This window comes from Melitaea cinxia, chromosome 11 (genome assembly GCF_905220565.1).
Source record: "Melitaea cinxia chromosome 11, ilMelCinx1.1, whole genome shotgun sequence".
Taxonomy (NCBI): Eukaryota; Metazoa; Arthropoda; class Insecta; order Lepidoptera; family Nymphalidae; genus Melitaea; species Melitaea cinxia.
In genome coordinates, this window is record NC_059404.1 from 4,044,540 (window position 1) to 4,064,259 (window position 19,720).

Genomic DNA, 19,720 nt, shown 5'->3' on the forward strand with positions numbered 1-19,720 from the left:
AAATTTGTTTTCTTTGATTTTTGTTGTAATATCTATTTTCGATTATTTATTTAGCTTATATTAGCTATATATAGCTTTTGTTTAACAGAATTTAGCTTGTTTTATGAATTGATTAACTGTTTATTTGCACGGATATGTTTACCGAAAAGTTAATTTATAAACTTTTCCTATTTTTTCCATTTGTCTGTGAATTCTTTTATAGTCTTTACTGAATAGGGGCTTACTAACAGCGTTTGGTAATAGATACCTACTAACTTGGAAATTTCTGGAAGATCAATTATAGTACAAAATAAATGCACACAGGCTGCCAAAGTTCCAGTCATTTAGCTTACTTAGACATATCATTTTTATTAGGGTTACACACAGTAGCGTAGCATGGGGGGTGCCGGTGGGGCCATGAGACCGGGTGACACATAAAAGCGACGGCATACGACCGACTTTTTCAATTGACAAAAAAAATAATTCACAAACGTCTCCGTAATGTAATACACAATAAAATGTAGTAGAATTTAGAACCTCCTCCTTTTTTGAAATCGGTTAATGAGTATAATGAAAATTGTGCTTGCAGAAAACGTGTTAAATAAATTTTTAAAACAATTAATTCAATGGCTATGGGCGGCAAATTTTTCGGTGACCCCGGGCGACAAAAATCCACGCTACGCCATTGGTTCTATAATTAAGGATAAGATTTGTAAGACTGTCACCAATGTCACAAGAATGTATTCTTGTAATCGTAGTAGACAAATTGAAATTTTCATAAATACGTACTGTTAATATATTATTTAGGGTCGTGATAGCGACAAATATTGAAAAAAGAAGCGTTAAAAATTAAAGCGAACATTTGTAATTTTGTATGTATAACCTTCTTGTGTGCGTTTTCTAATATTGACAAGATAGCATTTTTTAGCTTTAATTTCGTAACATAACCTTGTTCGCTATCGTCAAGTTAGTCCCTATGATCGTCAAGGATTGCAACAACAAGTGTTAGAATTATCAGTAATTGTTCGAGAAGCGCTGGCGTCAGAGCTGACGGAGCGGCGCCCTGCAGTCTACGCTTGACATCCACGCCAAGTCCTTTGTTGTTACCTGCAACAACGACATTTGTAAAAAATTGTTTTGAAAGAGTATTCAAAAGAATTTTTGGAGTTATAAATCAAAGTAACCAATAAATATTTTGCGCGGTATATAAGATGGTTTTATATACAGGGTGGCCGATCACTTGACGTCATAAAAAAAAATTTAGGTCCGGTATGTTGTGGGGTATCCGAATCACCCCCATGTATGTTACGCGATTTTTTATAGTTTAGGAGTTATGAATTTTTTTCGATTTTATGAGAAATTTCGACTTGACCATCTTAAAAAATTTCTAAAAAAAAAGAAAAATTTTTTTTAGAGTTTTATTTTTTGCAACTGAATTCGCATAAGTTGTACTTTTATGCATAAAATAATCAGCTTCGTAGCTTTGATGAAAGTTATGAAAATGTTGGTCTAAAGTCAAAAATCTACGTTCCGTGAATTAGGACTTAAATTTTCAACTTTAAATTAAAAATCTAAACAGGTGACCTTATGATTTCTTAGTTAGTTTTAAAAATGCGCCAGACTCTCAGCTTTCATAATAATAATAAAAAAGCCGTACTTAATATGGAAAATTTGGCTAAAATCGGTCTTCAAAGACAGCAAGGTGGAGAATTCTTAAAATTAGCCTATTGATTAAAAAAAGTTTTTTATCATTCCTAAGGCTAATTAATGATTAGAAAATGCTGGAAATCTATTGTGTTGGTTGGATAAGAAAAGTTTTAGGCTTTTAAGTAAGAACAAGATCATAATGTTAAAATCATTTAATATTTTTAAAATTTATAATAAATGTTCAACGTGGCCACCTCCAGAAACAATACAAATTCTATACCATCGTAAAAAACGGCAAATTTTACCTGCAATAACAATGGGTTAAAGGATAAGAAACTATATTGCTATCTCCCTCACTCTCGGTGGCATAAGAGGCCGATCGCAACCGATCAAAGCCAGTTCGTTAGTTACTGATCTCAGTTGTGCTCACATTGTGTTTACTGCTACTCGTGTCACCATTCGTTATTTCATTGCTGCTGAAGGTGGCCACGTTGAACATTTATTATAAATTTTAAAAATATTAAATGATTTTAACATTGTGATCTTGTTCTTACTTAAAAGTCTAAAACTTTTCTTATCCAACCAACACAATAGGTTTCCAGCATTTTCTAATCATTAATTAGCCTTAGGAATGATAAAAAACTTTTTTTAATCAATAGGCTAATTTTAAGAATTCTCCACCTTGCTGTCTTTGAAGACCGATTTTAGCCAAATTTTCCATATTAAGTACGGCTTTTTTATTATTATTATGAAAGCTGAGAGTCTGGCGCATTTTTAAAACTAACTAAGAAATCATAAGGTCACCTGTTTAGATTTTTAATTTAAAGTTGAAAATTTAAGTCCTAATTCACGGAACGTAGATTTTTGACTTTAGACCAACATTTTCATAACTTTCATCAAAGCTACGAAGCTGATTATTTTATGCATAAAAGTACAACTTATGCGAATTCAGTTGCAAAAAATAAAACTCTAAAAAAAATTTTTCTTTTTTTTTAGAAATTTTTTAAGATGGTCAAGTCGAAATTTCTCATAAAATCGAAAAAAATTCATAACTCCTAAACTATAAAAAATCGCGTAACATACATGGGGGTGATTCGGATACCCCACAACATACCGGACCTAAATTTTTTTTTATGACGTCAAGTGATCGGCCACCCTGTATAAGATGATCTTTACGTACCCATCCATTTCTAAAATCAAAATGTATAATTTTGTAACGTAAATCTGATGAGTACTTTTTAAGTTATGCCGAGTAATGTATATTTAAATGACAATTTTTTCGACGTTGACGTCGGTAAAGTTGTTCATTTTTTATTGGTTGGTGTTTACAGAAGAGGTTTTTTTTGTCTAATAACAATCACAATTAAATGACCACGAATTGATTACAGAGTGATCAATATCAACAAGTCTAGTCGGAGTTTTGTAGTGAAGTAAATGGTCTGTGCAAGCACTTTTAATGGCATAATTGTGTTTACTCGCAAACGAAAAAAAACCGACTTCAATTACATCGATAAGTAAATACAACGTAAGTAGACGAAAAAAATTAACAAACGCACTAGTCGTCACTACGATTTTCGATAGTTTCCCTCGATTTCTCTGGGATCCCATCATCAGATCCAGGTTTATATATCTCCTTTCCAACAAAAAAATAATTATCAAAATATTCTTCAGGTACGCCGATGACTGAATGTCAACCGTACTTAGGATCCTCTGCTATATCAAACGGCTGTTATCTCAAACATTAAGATGCATGTCTTAGGAACAGACGACTGATCTTAAACATTATTACTTATATTTTGAACACTTAAAAATTTATTGTTGTTATCAGTCACCTGGTGCATGGAGTACACAGCCAGCACAACTAGCACGTGCATGATGTTATGCGAGTTAAGGCAGCAGTCCACGGAGCCCGGGAACCACTTCTCAGGGATGTGCAGCGCCCCGATAACGCCTCCGCCCAGCGACACCGCATCCTGGAAATTGTGAACAGATAAATTAAAAAAAAACCTTTTTTCGATACACCTATTGATGGTAAGCGGTTACCGTAGCCCATATACGCTGCAACACCAGAAACATCGCAAGCGCATTGCCAACCAATGTACCCTCCCCTCCCTGGGAGCTCTTTCCAATTTACTCACAACAGGAACTTTAGTTGTGAACAGTATTATTTAGCTGTGATCTTCTGTAATGTACTTCCCCAGTCGGCTCTAGGTTTTGAGCAGGATATTTCGTGATGAGTCCTTACATTTTATTTATTGCTGGTTATTATAGTAGTACCTAGGGAGTTGAGTATTAAGAGAGAGAGCCACGAGATGAAGTATTCCTTATATTATATTGATATCTCCTTTCGTTCTGCACAAAAATCAACATGGTTTATATAAAAGAAAATGAAATAAAGTAGTATATAGGCTCAAATAATAAATAAAAAACCGTAAATGTATTGAAATTATAAATTACTTGCACGCACCGCGAAGCCGTACAACTGATTTTTAAGCCACTTAACATCATGACCTATAACGACATTGAAGCCTGTCCAATGTTCTGCGTTGAAAGTAATTAACGTAAATAACACATATAATAGTAATACTAAGTAATACAAAGCATCACAGAGCTAGAAAGAAGTCTTAAGTTTTTGATGCAAACATTTAAAAAGTCACGTGACGATTATTACACGTTGTCGACATTTTGAATTGACATACAAAAAAAAAACGAGTGAACAACTAATCAAAATCAACCACATACGTGAAGAACAACTAATAGAAAATCAACTGAAAAGACTGGAACAAGATAAAAATTCAATAATTATACAAAGCCAGCGAAATAAATTGAAACAATATCAAACATTATGTACTGTACACTTAAAATATCAATAGGTAGTCCTTCGAAATTTTATGCAACATCGTATGCATATATATGTCACTCATCATTTTCTCTCTTGTTGATTTTTATCTTGTTCCAGCCTTTTCAGTTGATTTTCTACTAGTTGTTCATCACGCAGGCGGACTTTATGTTTTTTTTTAATTGTTATTTTTTATCAGGGTTTCCCGATAACTTTTAACTGATCTGATCCTGATGATTTCTTTTCAATACTTTGTAGTAAATATTTTAATATTTTTAGAATAAAACTATTGTTTGACTTCTCAATAATTTTAATGAAGTGACATATAATAACAAAACATAATTCAAAATATAAAAAGAATACATATTACAACATACGCCCACTTAATGGCTACTAGCCTAATTTGGGTACTATACAGTTAAACATATGCCCTTTACACAAATATCATGAGCTACATGCCTTAAAGGCTTAGTTAAAACATCAGCGGGCATATCGGCTGTAGGTAAATATTTTAATTGAATAGTACAATCTGAAACCTTTTCACGAATAAAGTGAAATCGTATATCGATATGTTTTGTACGATTGTGATGAATTGGATTCTTGGCCAATATTTGTGCACTCTGGCTATCATTATAAATTGTTACTTTCACTCACTCACTCACTTCAGCCTATCGCAGTCCACTGCTGGACATAGGCCTCCCCAAGTTCGCGCCACATATCCCGGTCTTCCGCAATCCTCATCCAGCCTACACCGGCAATCTTACGTAGATCGTCGGTCCAACGGGCCGGAGGACGTCCCACACTGCGTTTGCCAAGACGCGGTCTCCACTCTAGGACCCGTCTACTCCAACGGCCATCGGTCCTGCGACACAGATGACCAGCCCACTGCCACTTCAACTTGCTAATTCTGTGGGCTATGTCGGTTACTTTCGTTCTCTCGCGGATAGTCTCATTTCTAATCCTGTCTTTGAGAGAGACCCCAAGCATAGCCCGTTCCATTGCACGTTGAGCGACTTTAAACTTGTGGACCAGTCCCTTGGTCAGTGTCCACGTCTCGGCTCCGTATGTTAACACAGGCAGGACGCATTGCTCGAAAACTTTTGTCTTCAAGCATTGCGGAATCTTCGAAGTGAAGACTCGACGGAGTCTGCCAAACGCCGCCCAGCCCAACCGAATCCTCCTATCGGCCTCCTTCTCGAAGTTGTTGCGGCCTAGTTGGATAGTATGGCCTAGGTAAATATAATCCTGAACAACCTCGAGAAGGGTACCATCGACCGATACCGGTATCGGTATGACTTGGTTGTTAAACATAACTTTCGTCTTATCCAAGTTCATACAGAGACCGACACGTCGAGAGGACTCGTTTAGGCCGGCCAGCATTTGGCCTAACTCATCCAGCGTCTCCGTAAAGATGACAATATCGTCGGCGAAACGAAGGAATTGTTACTTTCGCCTTAGAAATATTACTTATCTCTGACAGGAAACGACGTAAATACACGGCTTTTTTAGCACAGGAACTCAATGCCATGTACTCTGCTTCTGCAGAAGAAAGCGCTACTGTGGGTTGTTTCTTAGACTCCCACGACACAGGGCCTCCTCCAAACTCAGTATAAAAACCGGTATATGAGCGACGATCTAAGCAATCATTTGCAAAATCTGCGTCTGTAAAACAAGCAAGATACTTCCCAGTCTTCTTGTAACAAATACTATAATCGATAGTCCCTTTTAAATACTGTAATACGCGTTTTACAGCTAACCAGTGCGTCTTACCAAACTTAGTATTAAACTGATTCAGATAACTAACAGCAAATGAAATATCTGGTCGAGAGTTTACTGCTATATACATCAGACTACCCATCAGACTACCCATCATCATATGGATATATTGACTCACAATGTTTTGCAGGAACCAACTTATTTGTAGTCAATGGAGTTTGTGCAGATTTACAATCACACATATTGTACTGCCGTAAGACATCGCGTATATAACTGTGCTGACTCAATTTAACAGTATTTCCACATTTTTGTATATTTAAGCCAAGGAAATATTTGATTTTTCCTAAATCTTTGACAGAGAAAAATTTGTTAAGATCGTTTCTGACACTGTCGAATATTTCGTCACTATTGTGAAAAATTAAAATGTCATCAACGTATACTGCCAATATCACAAAACCTTTAGCAAAAAGTTTCGTATATACACAAGGTTCTGAAGGAGTTTGTTTAAAACCCAAAGAAGATAAAGTTGTATTTAATTTTAAATTCCAAGCTCGTGGAGCTTGTTTTAATCCATATAAGGATTTCTTTAGCAAACAAACCTTTTCATCTTCAGTGTTAAAACCTTGTGGTTGAAACATGTAAACTTCTTCTTCTAGATCTCCGTTTAAAAATGCAGTATCTACATCTAAGTGATGTATATCTAGATTCATCTCCGCTGCCAATGCCAACAGCATTCGCAGAGACGAATGTCGCACTACAGGAGAGAAAGTTTCGTCATAATCAACCCCTGCTACTTGTTTGAAACCTTTTGCAACCAATCGCGCTTTGTACTTTATCGGATTACCTTGTTCATTTCTTTTGATTTTGTAAACCCACTTACAAAGAATAACTTTTTTGTTTGGTTTATCTACTAGAACCCATGTACCCTTTTTAATTAAACTTTGATATTCATCATTCATAGCTTTTATCCAATTATTGCGTTGATCTGAATTCAGAGCATCAGCGTAACAAATAGGTTCGTCAGTATCAATTAACTCCGTTTTTAGATTACGCAGTCTACTTCGTAGAGGATATCTACAACCAGTATCATCTTGTTCTCTACTAGTACTTTGGAATTGCTGTGTAGAATGATTTTGAAAACTATCATCAACTGCATCAGAAAAACTATCATCAGGGTTAGAATTTTCCACAGGCTCAACTCCTACCGAGTCAGGTTCAACCTGTCTTGGCGAAGATTCTTCGGTGTGATTCAGTTGATACTATTATGGGTATAGGCTAACACGTTTCTACATTTTCCGACAACGAAGACTTAATATCTGTAAAACATTCTTCAAAAAATGTAACATCTCTGGCCTTTATTAACCTTCTAGGATAAAGAACATTCCTAAACATGTAACCATTTGGATCATTTGTGTACCCAACAAAAATATATTGAGCAGCTTTTAGATCTAACTTCTTCCTATGACAGGAAGGTATCTGAACTAGCGCTCGACAACCAAACACACGCAACTTTGAAATATTTGGCTTATTTCTTGTCCATTTTTCAAAAGGTGTGTGTGTGTTTTTAACGCTATGTGAGGACTTCTATTTTTCAGATATACAGCTGTATCAACAGCATCTTGCCAACAGGCTTTAGATAATGAACTTCCCGGCAACATTGGTTGAGCTTTTTCTATTATAGAACGATTAGTCCTTTCTGCGATACCGTTTTGCTGAGGACTGTAAGGAACAGATGTCTGATGTTCTATCCCTTTTGAAGTCAAATAATTTTCAAACTGTTTATTAACATATTCAGACCCATTGTCGGTCCTTAATATCTTAATCTTAGACCCAGTTTGAGTCTCAACATAAGACTGAAACTCGCAAAACTTACTTATCACTTCTGCCTTTGTTGACATAAAATAAGCAAAGACTACGTGAATAATCATTTATAAAGAAAATGACATATCTGTTTCCTTGAAAAGAAACTTCAGACATAGGTCCGCAAATATCTGAATGAATAATTTCTAATAAAGAGGTAGATTTCTTGCAAGCAATAGTTTTAAAATGTTTCCTACTTTGCTTACCTTCAAAACAACTTACACAAGGTTCTTTATCGACCTCATCGTATTCCAGTCCTATAGCTTGTCCCTGTTTAAGGTTATTCATACCGTACTGACAAAGATGTCCGAGACGTTTATGCCACAGGCGATATTTTAATGAACCTGAATGCACAGTATTGGCCGACAAATCTTCAGACGTATTTATTGAACAATCCAAAGTATATAAACCTCCATGAATAGAACCGTGTAAAACTATATTACCTGTACAAGAAAAATCAGTGTAAAAATTACAACCTTCTTTATCAAAAACTACAGTAAAACCCTTATCTACAGCCTTTTTACAGATATAAGGTTTGAATTCAGTTTTGGGACAATTGATACATTAGAAATTGTACCTACAATGCCATCTTTAGTACTAAACTTAACTTCACTAACTCCTGTACAGTCTACCTTTTCTCCATTTGCAACTGTAACTTTACTAGCCTCTGTATATAACTTCTTGATATTTTGCAAAACATCTTCCCTAGAAGTCATATGATTGGTTGCTCCAGAATCAATGTACTAAATATCTCGTTGTTCCTTCTGAACAATATTTAGTGCCGAAGACAATGTAACTGCGTTAGCTCCTTTATTGTCCTTATTTTTGTGAGGACAGTCCGGTGATTTATGACCGGGCTCTTTACAGTTATAACACACTATCTTGTTTTTACGTTTCTGTGAGCTCTTAGTAGCTGGAGTTAAACTTGTACTCTGTTCTAATGTACGCAAAGCACCATTTATATTATTCATTAATTCAATATTTTGTTCGGAAACTTCACTCAGCAATCTTCCTTTAACTAATTCAGTAGTTATTTGAGTATTAGAATTTTCCAAAGTCATAATTAGCGGAACATATCTCTCTGTAAGACCACCTAATATTATTGCAGCAAGAGAAGCATCCTCGATATCTTTACCTATATCAGATAGGTCTTGAGCCGTAGCCAATACTGCATCTATATATTCCTCAATATTGTTATCAAAATCCTTTAATTCTAAACGATATTATCTACGCTCAAGTGATAATCTTCTGCCCATACTTTTATCTTCGTATGCAGCTGCAAGTGCCTGCCAAGCCTCAGAAGCACTTTTGCATTTTGTTACATGGGTTATTGCAGGACCATTAAGGGTCGTGCAAATTTTGGCAAGGGCCAACTGGTCATTACGAGTTCTCGTTTCTAAACTAGTTTGATCGCCATCAGGATAGCCACAGATCGTTTCTCACAACTTTTCCTGCATAAGATACATTTTTATCTTAAATTTCCACTCACCATAGTCTTCACGTTTACTTAGGCTGAGCCACGAAAAAGGAAAAGAAGACTGCCGCATATTTAACATTTTGCTATCCATATTTCATAAAAATGTATATTACTATTCTATATTTTTAATAGCTAGACACTTATAACCTAAACTAGCTCATCAAATTCGTGCTGATAGCGAATTGTAGTAAATATTTTAATATTTTTAGAATAAAACTATTGTTTGACTTCTCAATAATTTTAATGAAGTGACATATAATAACAAAACATAATTCAAAATATAAAAAGAATACATATTACAATATACTTGTCGTGTGGTCCCATTTAAATAGAGCACGGTCCGATGAGTACTTTTTGAGCTATGCCTAGTAATGTATATTTAATTGACTATTTTTTCGACGTCGACGTCGGTAAAGTTGTTCATTTTTTATTGGTTGATGTTTACAGAAGAAGTTTTTTTTTTGTTTAATAACAAACACAATTAAATGACCACGAATTGATTACAGAGTGATCAATATCAACAAGTCTACTCGGGGTTTTGTAGTGAAGTAAACGGTCTGTGCTAGCACTTTTAATGGCATAATTGTGTTTACTCGCAAACGAAAAAAACCGTCTTCAATTACATCGATAAGTAAATACAACGTAAGTAGATGAAAAAAAATTAACAAACGCACTAGTCGTCATTAAATTTGTCGAGAGTTTCCCTCTATTTCTCTGGGATCCCATCATCAGATCCTGGTTTCCTTACCATGGTACCACCCTTGGTATATTTCCTTTCCAACAAAAAGAGAATTATCAAAATCGGTAGGTAACGCAAGATAAATGAAATAATTTGGAGATAACTCTTCATACACACTAAATAAATGATATTCAATTTTACTCTTTATAACATCTATTTAAAATATAACTTAATCGATAATCAAACTGTGTACATTAAAAAAAAACATTTTGACGACGCTTTGACGAAGTGGTCACAGCACTAGCTGTTGCGCTGGCGGTTGCGGGTTCAATCCCCGCTCACACAGACATTTGTATTGGCCATAAATATTTTTGTCGTGGTCTGGGTGTTTGTACTTGTGTATTGTGTGTGTTTCCGGACTCCTGACACAGGAGAAAATCTTACAAGAGGCAGTTGAGTGTGAAGCGTTTATTATTATATAGGATACTAGCGACCCGCCCCGGCTTCGCGCTGTTGCAAAAATTATCAGTGTTCCTCTACTATATTATGCATGAATTATACATATAAACCTTTCTCTGGAATCACTCTATTTACTAAAGAAACCCGCATTAAAATCTGTTGCGTAGTTTGAAAGATCTAAGCATACAGACAGCGGGTAACGATGAAGTATAACAAATCAACTTTTATATTCATCGTCACCTTCAAGTAAATATTTTAAGAAACCATAAAATACTTACCAGTTTTATGTTATTTTTACGTACATATTAAAATTTTAATATCGGCTAAGGCTCAATTGAATACAAAAAGCAATTTCATTATTTGTGACTAAGTGCTAATGAGGAAAAAAAATAAAATATCGGTAATACTTTAGTTAGGCTAAAGGTATTTTAAGATCAAAGATCAGACAAACATTTTAATTTATTTATAAGAAAAATAAAAACATTATTTTAGTCAGTTTCTAATAATTTCTTTTTATAATAAAAAACCCCTAATTTGACGTAATCTTAATTAACTAGCAAATATTGGCAGTACCTTTCTTTTTTCTATTTATGCAGTTTCCCTGCACTAATCCAACGGAACGGAACTTATCCGTTTTTTTCTAACAACTTTGCCTTATATTAGATTGCCTGAAATCCACATGGTGATATTCATAACTTCGAGGCAATGTGATAAGGAAGTTCGAATTATAATTATGTATTCCGTGCTAAGCATTATTTATAAAATTCTATTTACTACTCATCTATACGAAATAATTTTATAAAAAAACATACTTTGCTGAGAGTGTCATTTGAAATTTTTAGTATTTTGTGTGAAGCAAGTGTTGAGATGCTTAATAGAAAACATGCTGCACGAGTAATTAATTTGATGTTTAATCAGTATATTTAATGTGAAAATTGTTTGTTTGGGTACTAAACAACTTTTTTGTCTAACATCTGAGAAGAAACAGTATAAACTATTAGGTTATCTGTGGAAATATTTGTAAAAGATTATTTGATGTCAAAATTATTTAATTGGTTGATATACATATATTGCTAGGCGATAAGTTTTTTGATCTGCTACTATAATGTCCCATACATTTGTTGCTATAAATATAATACATAGATTTACCGCTCATTGCCACAAAATTTCAACAAAACTTCTTCTTAGACAATCTTTTTTTATTTTTTTTTTAAATACAAGAATATAATTGCACCAATAAGTATTGGTCTATTTTCGGTACCGATTCCTTTGGTGTAGTGAAAGCTTTATAAGGCGAAAAATAAATATAGTTCGTTATATCGAAAATAGTCATTTCGAAAAGATATCTGGGTTTGTGATGGTGCTAATAGATGTGACGCATCTGTGAAATTATCTCTGCGTACATATATCTACCAGCAAGTCTCTCTACGAATTATCAGGTCACGTGTAGGATAGTATCGCACATTAAATAATTATTATATTGTGACTAATAAAACAATGAGAGGACAGTATTTAAATATGATGTTTTTGTTATATGACACTTTAGAACATTCTAGGCGACCACAAATGCGCATGATAAACCCGTATACTTTTTGTTAACTTTATTTACTATTTTTTTAAAAGTGCAATGATGAATTATGTATATTTTAAAAAAGTTCCTTTGTTTTCAAATGTTTGTTTTTATTATTTAACCATCTATAATATATAAAATATTTTTCTGAAAAATGATTCAGATTTACTGTGCCTTTTTACTGATACAAAATTAAATTTGAATTGATCGAATCTAGTTAAAATATATATTAGATAAACTTCGGTTGTTTTATAGTTTGTGATGTATCTTATCTTTATTTTAACCGACTTCAAAAAAGGAGGAGATTATCAATAAGACTGTATTTTTTTTTTGTGTTACCTCAAAGATTTTTACTAAATGGATGAAAGGTGCTTGTCATGTGGTCCCAATTAAATTTAATTTGTGGCAACGCACAAGCTATGCTTGTAGTCTTGCAGGCGTCTATAAGCTAAGGCAATCGTATACCAAACGGTAGTATTTCTGTGGTCTGTGGTAGGGTAAAAAATAGTCTACGTTTTTTAACCGACTTCCAAAAAAGGAGGAGGTTCTCAATTCGACTGTATTTTTTTTTTTTTTAATGTATGTTACATCAGAACTTTTGACTGGGTGGAGCGATTTCGACAAATTTGCCTTTAATCGAATGGTGGTGTGTGCCAATTGGTCCCATTTAAATTTATTTGAGATCTAACAACTACTTTTCGAGCTATATCTAATAATGCGTTTTTACTTGACGCTTTTTTCGTCGACCTACGTTGTATTATACCACATAACTTTCTACTGGATGTACCGATTTTGATAATTCTTTTTTTGTTTGAAAGACGATATCCCAAGTTTAGTACCATGATAAGGAAACCAGGATCTGATGATGGGATCCCAGAGAAATTGATGGAAATTCTTGAAAATCCGCAATAACTTTTTACTTGGTGTACCGATTTTGATAATTCTTTTTTTGTTGGAAAGAAGATATCCTTTGTTTAGTATCATGATAAGAAAACCAGGATCTGATGATGGGATCCGAGAGAAATCGAGGGAACTTCTTGAAAATCCGCAATAACTTTTTACTGGGTGTACCGATTTTAATAATTTTTAATTTAATCGAAAGCTGATGTTTGTCATGTAGTCACATATAAATTTTATTGAGATCTGATAACTACTTTTTGAGTAATCTTTGATAACGCGCAGTTACTTGACTATTTTTTCGTCGATCTACGTTATATTACTCGTCGATGTAATTGAAGTCGGTTTTTTTTTCGTTTGCGAGCAAACACAATTATAATTAAATACAAAATTATCATATTTGTGTACGTATTTTTAGTGTATGAAATCTTTAAATACTTAAAACATGTACGGGGAATTGTAGAAATAGTGTATTTTAAACAAATGCATTAACTCAACATTTAGGTATAGTATTAATTTCTGCAGACACTTGACTAATTCATTTCTAATACTACAATGGTTTACTGTTTTTGTGTATAATATATAAAATAAACTAAACATATTTATTATTTTCATATCAATTTTTTGTAGTTAAACTTTTAGATGATATTTTATAAGTATATGAAACTGTGCTTGCCATGTGTAAGTCACTTCTACTAAGTTTGCGCCAAACATCCCGATTCGTAGTTGTTTCGTCCTAATTGGATTGTATGGACTAAGTAGACATAATCCTGTACCACTTTAATAAGTGTATATAAAAATCATTTTACATTACATTTTGTGTAATTAATTTTACATAAATTAAGTAAAAAACTTAGGCTTGAATTTGGATAAAAACTTATCTTGGATAGCTCATGTCAGCGAAGTCAGCAAAAGGATGCACTACACTTTCCACTCTCTTAAGCGTCTTGAATACTTTCTTCCACCTAAAACCAAATTTGTGCTTGGGCAATCCCTTCTTTTACCTATCCTCGACTATACAGATGTGTGTTTAGATGTGACACAAGAGCTACTTAATAAATTAGAGCGTCTAAAAAATCTTGCGATACGCTTTATCTTTGGTTTACGAAAATATGATCACGTTTCCCAATTTCGTACTCAACTTAAGTGACTCCCAATCCATCTTCGCCGAGATATGCACATCTTTTCTTTTCTTTATAACAAACTCTATGATCAAAATGCTCTCTCCTACCTTCGGTCCCGCTTCCATCTTCTTCCTACCCCAACACGTTCTAGGAGGTCTTGCATCACATCAATGCTTGAAGTCCCCAGACATAACACTTTATATATAACTTCTCTTATCTTATATAACTTCTTACATAATTGTTTACCAAAAGTGATCCAAGAAAGCACTTCAATTTATGCTCTTAAGGACAAGCTAAGAAATCATCCTTTCTCCGAATTCAGGAACCTCTCATAATGGATATACTCTCAATGTGTGTATTTATTTATGTATGTATGTATTTTATGTATATATGTATTTTATGTATGTATGCACGTGTTCATGTAAATTTATTAATAAGTTTATAGATTTAAAATTATTATTATTGATCACTCTTGCACTTCTGTGCCCCGCGATAACAGCAATTCTCACCACCATGGGTAGACTGGTAGAGATCTCTTCTAGAGATAAGTTCGCCCTTGCCAATTTTCTTTGTAAATATGATATTTACTTGTTTCTTTTTTTAAGTGCAATTAAGAATATAAAAAATGTATTTATTTTCAGTATAGTTTGACTTCTTATAACCTATAATACACAAGTAGACTTTTTAGAGCGTAGGACAGACAGACAAAGACAATATATTTCCATTATTCATATTTTGTTTACGCTTTAATTTTATTGATGCTATTATTTCTCCATTTTAAAATCGAAACCGCAAATATAAAAAGATATACCATATATTAATTAATACTTAAAATTTTCCTGTTTTATGTGTTCCAAGTGTATTCTTAAATACTAATACGGATGATATTAAATTATAATCCGGATGACACAAATAAGATCAGCCGAAAAAATGGATATTTCCCAAATTGTCACATCCCTAATATATGCGCTTCTATTGGCTTTTCCCTTGATTTATGGGGTGGCAAATTAAAATTCTAAATCTTAAAATAGCCCACTCTATCGATATATTAAGAATTTAGTAACTTATCTATATTTAATGGGACCTCTTATCAAATTGTAATATCATAATAGAGTTGAGGGCTTAATGCATTGTTGAACAAATCGCATTTTAGACCTGCTAAGGCTGTCTGAAACCGAATAATAATAATTTGACCATTATCGCAATAGCCAATAACCACTGCATAAACCCGTGAACTTGTTTTTTTTTTAAGTTCTTAAAGTAAATCTTTGTATAAATCGTAATATTTATGTAAAAGTAGCCTACTTTTATCTGTAAAGCTTATATAAAATCGACCAAGGTTAGAGATAACCGAATGTTAAATTCAATGTTATATAATATATAATTAACGTAACGATTTCCTTGCAGCATTATGCCTTATTTAGAAAATAGTTAAGATATAAATTGGTAAAAATAAAAAGAAATTTGTCGAAATCAATCGAAAAGTAATGTACGTAATGTACGTATGTATACTATTATATGACTTACAGCAAACGTTGTTCTGTCATATAAAATAAAACTCAAAAAAATGTCAAAAAAAAAAAACAATTAGGGTCGCCCTAATAACCTACGTACCGGTAACGGCACCTCTACGATCTATTCTCACACCTGCCGATTATACATACGAGTATATGTATATATAAAACTGCATAAAAATCGGATTGGAGGAGTGCAACCACAAACATCGTGTTACAAGATTTTTAGATATTAGATTATTTTTATATACATACTAGCAGTGCCCGCGGCTTCGCCCGCGTTGAAATCAGTGTGTCACAAAGTTTTCCCGGCAAACTTCCAGTGAAACTCTCATCAAAATTGGCTTAGCCGTTCCGTAAATCTTCCTCTCGAAGCCCTCTCTCTATTGTTGAAACCGCATGAAAATCCGTTCAGTAGATTTTGAGGGAATCGATCACATACACTTTTGGGGACTTTGTTTTATAATACACCAACTGTTACCCGCGACTACGTCCGCGTGGTTATGAAGATATGCGATTCTATTAAGATGTTTAATGCAATTTATTTTTTTATTTTAGTCACTTGAAATGCTTATCACACTGAGTAACTTGTAAAAAGGCACAATTTAGTATAATTTAATAGTTGTTTTTATAAAACCTTTCTATACATCACATTTTTAGTTTTATTTTCAGGCTGCAGTATAAATAACCTATCAGGCGAACTTTTAGCTGCTGTATATGTTTCATACAAACTATCAACTCCAATAAAACCACCTTAGCGGTGAATATCGCAAAATCCGCTCTTAGCGGATGTCTACTAACTATAATCTACCTCCCTGCCAAATTTCATCTTTGTCCATCCTGGATGGATAGCCATCCAGCGGGTTTTTGAGTTCTCGTGATGAGTGAATCAGTGACCTTTCTTTTATATATATATATATAGATTACGATGCATTATTTGGACACCTCCTCATCATCTATAGAGCATACATTTTAAATTTCAAGTCTCTTTACTTCTAAAACAAAGGACTTTCATATAAACTTCTAACCCTCGTTTTATCCCCTTAGGGATCGATTATCGTAAAATCCGTTCTTAGCGGATGTCTACGTCTTATAAGAAAATTTACCTGCTAAATTTCAAGTTTATAGCTGTTATAGTTTCGGAGATTTCGTGATGAGTGAGTCAACGTAACATCCCCCGTTTTAACCCCAAAAGGGAGTTGATTTCTAAAGATACATTATTTACACACCTTTTCACCATCTACAGAGCATACGTTTTAAATTTCAAGTCTCTTACTTCAAAAACATGGGACTCTCATACAAACTTCCAACCCCTATTTTACCCCTTTAGGGGTTGAGTTTCGTAAAATCCGGATGATTCTTAGCGGATGTCTACGTCCTATAAGGAGCCTACCTGCCAAATTTCAAGTTTGTAGGTGTTATAGTTTCGGAGATTTCGTGATGAATGACCTTTCGCGTTTATATATATTATAGATTATAGATTGGTTTTAAATAACAGTTGTATTGGTTTTAAATAACAGTTGTATGGTGAGTCTTAAGTCTTAATGTCAATTTCAGGATAAAAGTAGTCTGTATTATTCTAAATCTACACATAGAAAGTTTCATTATAAACATCTCAATTAATTCAAAATTTGAATAAATATTGAAGCTATCATTGATTCGGAATGTAGATTCTGTAGAATAATCTGTGTTTTATTATAATTTATCAATTATAAAATATATTGTTGGGATAGTTCCAGTGGTTGAGAATATGAATGCGAAGCAAAGGAAGGAAATGAAGAAGGTATTGCTATCGGATGGTTATTGAGCGAACGTCGACAAATCGGGAGCACTTACGCACCCCGTTGACGAGGCTGGCGAGAATGTAGGACTCCTGGCCAACCCAGACTTCCCACTAAAACCCAGCGGTGCCCTCATCGTCATAGCGGGGCGCCACGGGATCGCTTCCGTATGCTACCGCGACGCCCCGACGGTTGGCCCGACATGTGCGGGCCACCTTCATCCACAGAGCGCCTACGGGCACTATGAGCGCTCTATCACCCCGGCGGCGAGTGGGAGGAATGGTGCCAAACAAATAAAACCTAAAACTACTCATCAAATGTCTCTATCTACATTTATCCATAAAATATTAGGTATTGTATGTTATTTATTAATTTAGGTAGGGTACAGCAGGAAATTTCCTGCTCAAAATATGGAGCAGCCCGACTGGGGTAGTACCTCGACCTTACAGAAGATCACAGCTAATAAAAATCCTGTTTTTAAGAGCTTTTTTCTTTTTGGTGAGTATGGTGACCAGAGCTCCTAGGGGTAATTGGGGATAGGGTCAGTAGCACGCTTGCGATACTTCTCGTATTGCAGACGTCGAAAGGCTACAGTAATCGCTTACCATCATATGGTGCGTCGCATCGCTTGTTTGTCGACCTAGTTGTATAAAAAACATTTACTTGTAAGAATACATGCAGGATAGCGTGCGGGTCGCCGCCGCCAAGCCGCGCCGCCCTAGCGCCCGCTAGCAGTAGCCTCATGCAAAAGGGCGCCGCAAAGCACAACCGTCGCTCCCACGGAGACCAAGCTCGCATCGCCTGCAATAGTATGTAATATATTAATATAATAATAATATGTAATCATATAATAATAATATGTAAAAATAACTTTATTTAGAGTTGTGATGGCAACATGGATAAATAAGAAGGTTTCCATTATCAGGAATTATTACATTTTGATTCAAATCGTACTTAATATCTGCTAAACTGATATTAATATATCTTTTTCCATTAGAATACTATAATGCCTAGACGTAAAAACAATCAGTGCTATAGCACATACCTCATGTTATAGCTCATATAGACTCAAAAATGGCAAGTTTCATTCAAATTCAATCAGTAGTTCTCGCGGCATGTTCGACCAAACTACACTTTTGGCTTACGCATTTGTTATAGGGACTCCATAAAAATATTTTTGAATGTCCAGATTTAGACCTGTTAGTGTTAGTGTCGTTGATACAAAAAGTCAACGGCTGAAGTCTGTGTCAATAGTTGTTTTCTTTGCCTTTTTGTTCTAAGACACCACAAATTTTACTAGAGTCTATCATTTATAGATTTTTCTTACAATAAATTCTAATTAAGTTATATCAATGGTATAAATATGTAGCGTTCAAAAACCTACTTTCGTTTACTTTTGGAGTCAATATTTTTGCACACTCCAGTTGAAGAGATACATAAAAAGTTAACTAAAAATTGTATTTAAAGTATACTAAAAAAAGTACGTGATACAATATTTTTATGTTAAAAGGAGACGGTTATCAATTTAATGATTATAACTGTTGTTAAAAAACGTTTTTTTTCGAAATATATTTTTTACAGCTCGGTTTTAATACTTTATATAAGTTTTGTAGTTAGGTAAATAATAGGCAATAAAACATCACGTTGTAACTCATTGTAGTGGAACATAAGTGTTTGCTCGCAAACAAAAAAAAGCGACTTCAATTACATCTACAAGTAATGTATTATTACAACGTAAAGTAAGTAATATAATTACAACGTAAGTAGACGAGAAAAGATAATAAACGCACTAGTCGTCATTACGATTTTCAAGGGTTTCCCTCGATTTCTCTGGGATCCCATCATCAGATTCTGGTTTCCTTATCATGGTACCACACTTAGGTTATCTCCTTTCTAACAAAAAAGAATTATAAAAATCGGTTCATAAATGACGAAGTTATCCAGAACATACATTAAAAAAATGTATGGTCGAATTGAGTAATCTCCTACTTTTTTAAAGTCGGTTAAAATTGTTATAATAATACCCATATTAATACAAAAACTAAAATTAATTACTCTTCTCGTAATCATCACTTTCGTCAGGTAACTAATGACATACGAATAGATTCGTATAAAATATGTAAAAGTTTGTTAATTGATTAAAATATTTTTACGAGTAAAACTACACTTATTTTACAA

The 19,720-nt window shown here is 34.0% G+C and overlaps 1 protein-coding gene and 1 long non-coding RNA gene across 2 annotated transcripts in view; one reads left to right on the plus strand and one right to left on the minus strand.

The window, feature by feature from the left end:
• Positions 1-948: 948 nt before the first annotated feature.
• The window catches only part of LOC123657829 (progestin and adipoQ receptor family member 4), a 119,673-nt gene continuing 100,901 nt past the window's right edge, over positions 949-19,720 (minus strand). The window contains exons 4-6 of the mRNA XM_045593338.1: positions 18,206-18,343; positions 3,459-3,599; positions 949-1,086 (exon numbers count right to left, since the gene is read on the minus strand). Of these exons, the coding sequence (XP_045449294.1) occupies positions 1,021-1,086; positions 3,459-3,599; positions 18,206-18,343 (345 nt within the window). The 3' untranslated portion in view covers positions 949-1,020. The remainder of the gene's footprint in view (positions 1,087-3,458; positions 3,600-18,205; positions 18,344-19,720) is intronic.
• LOC123657830 lies at positions 2,051-9,751 on the plus strand. The gene is made up of 3 exons (XR_006743776.1): positions 2,051-2,077; positions 6,645-6,650; positions 9,502-9,751. It is a non-coding gene; the product is annotated as an uncharacterized LOC123657830 (long non-coding RNA).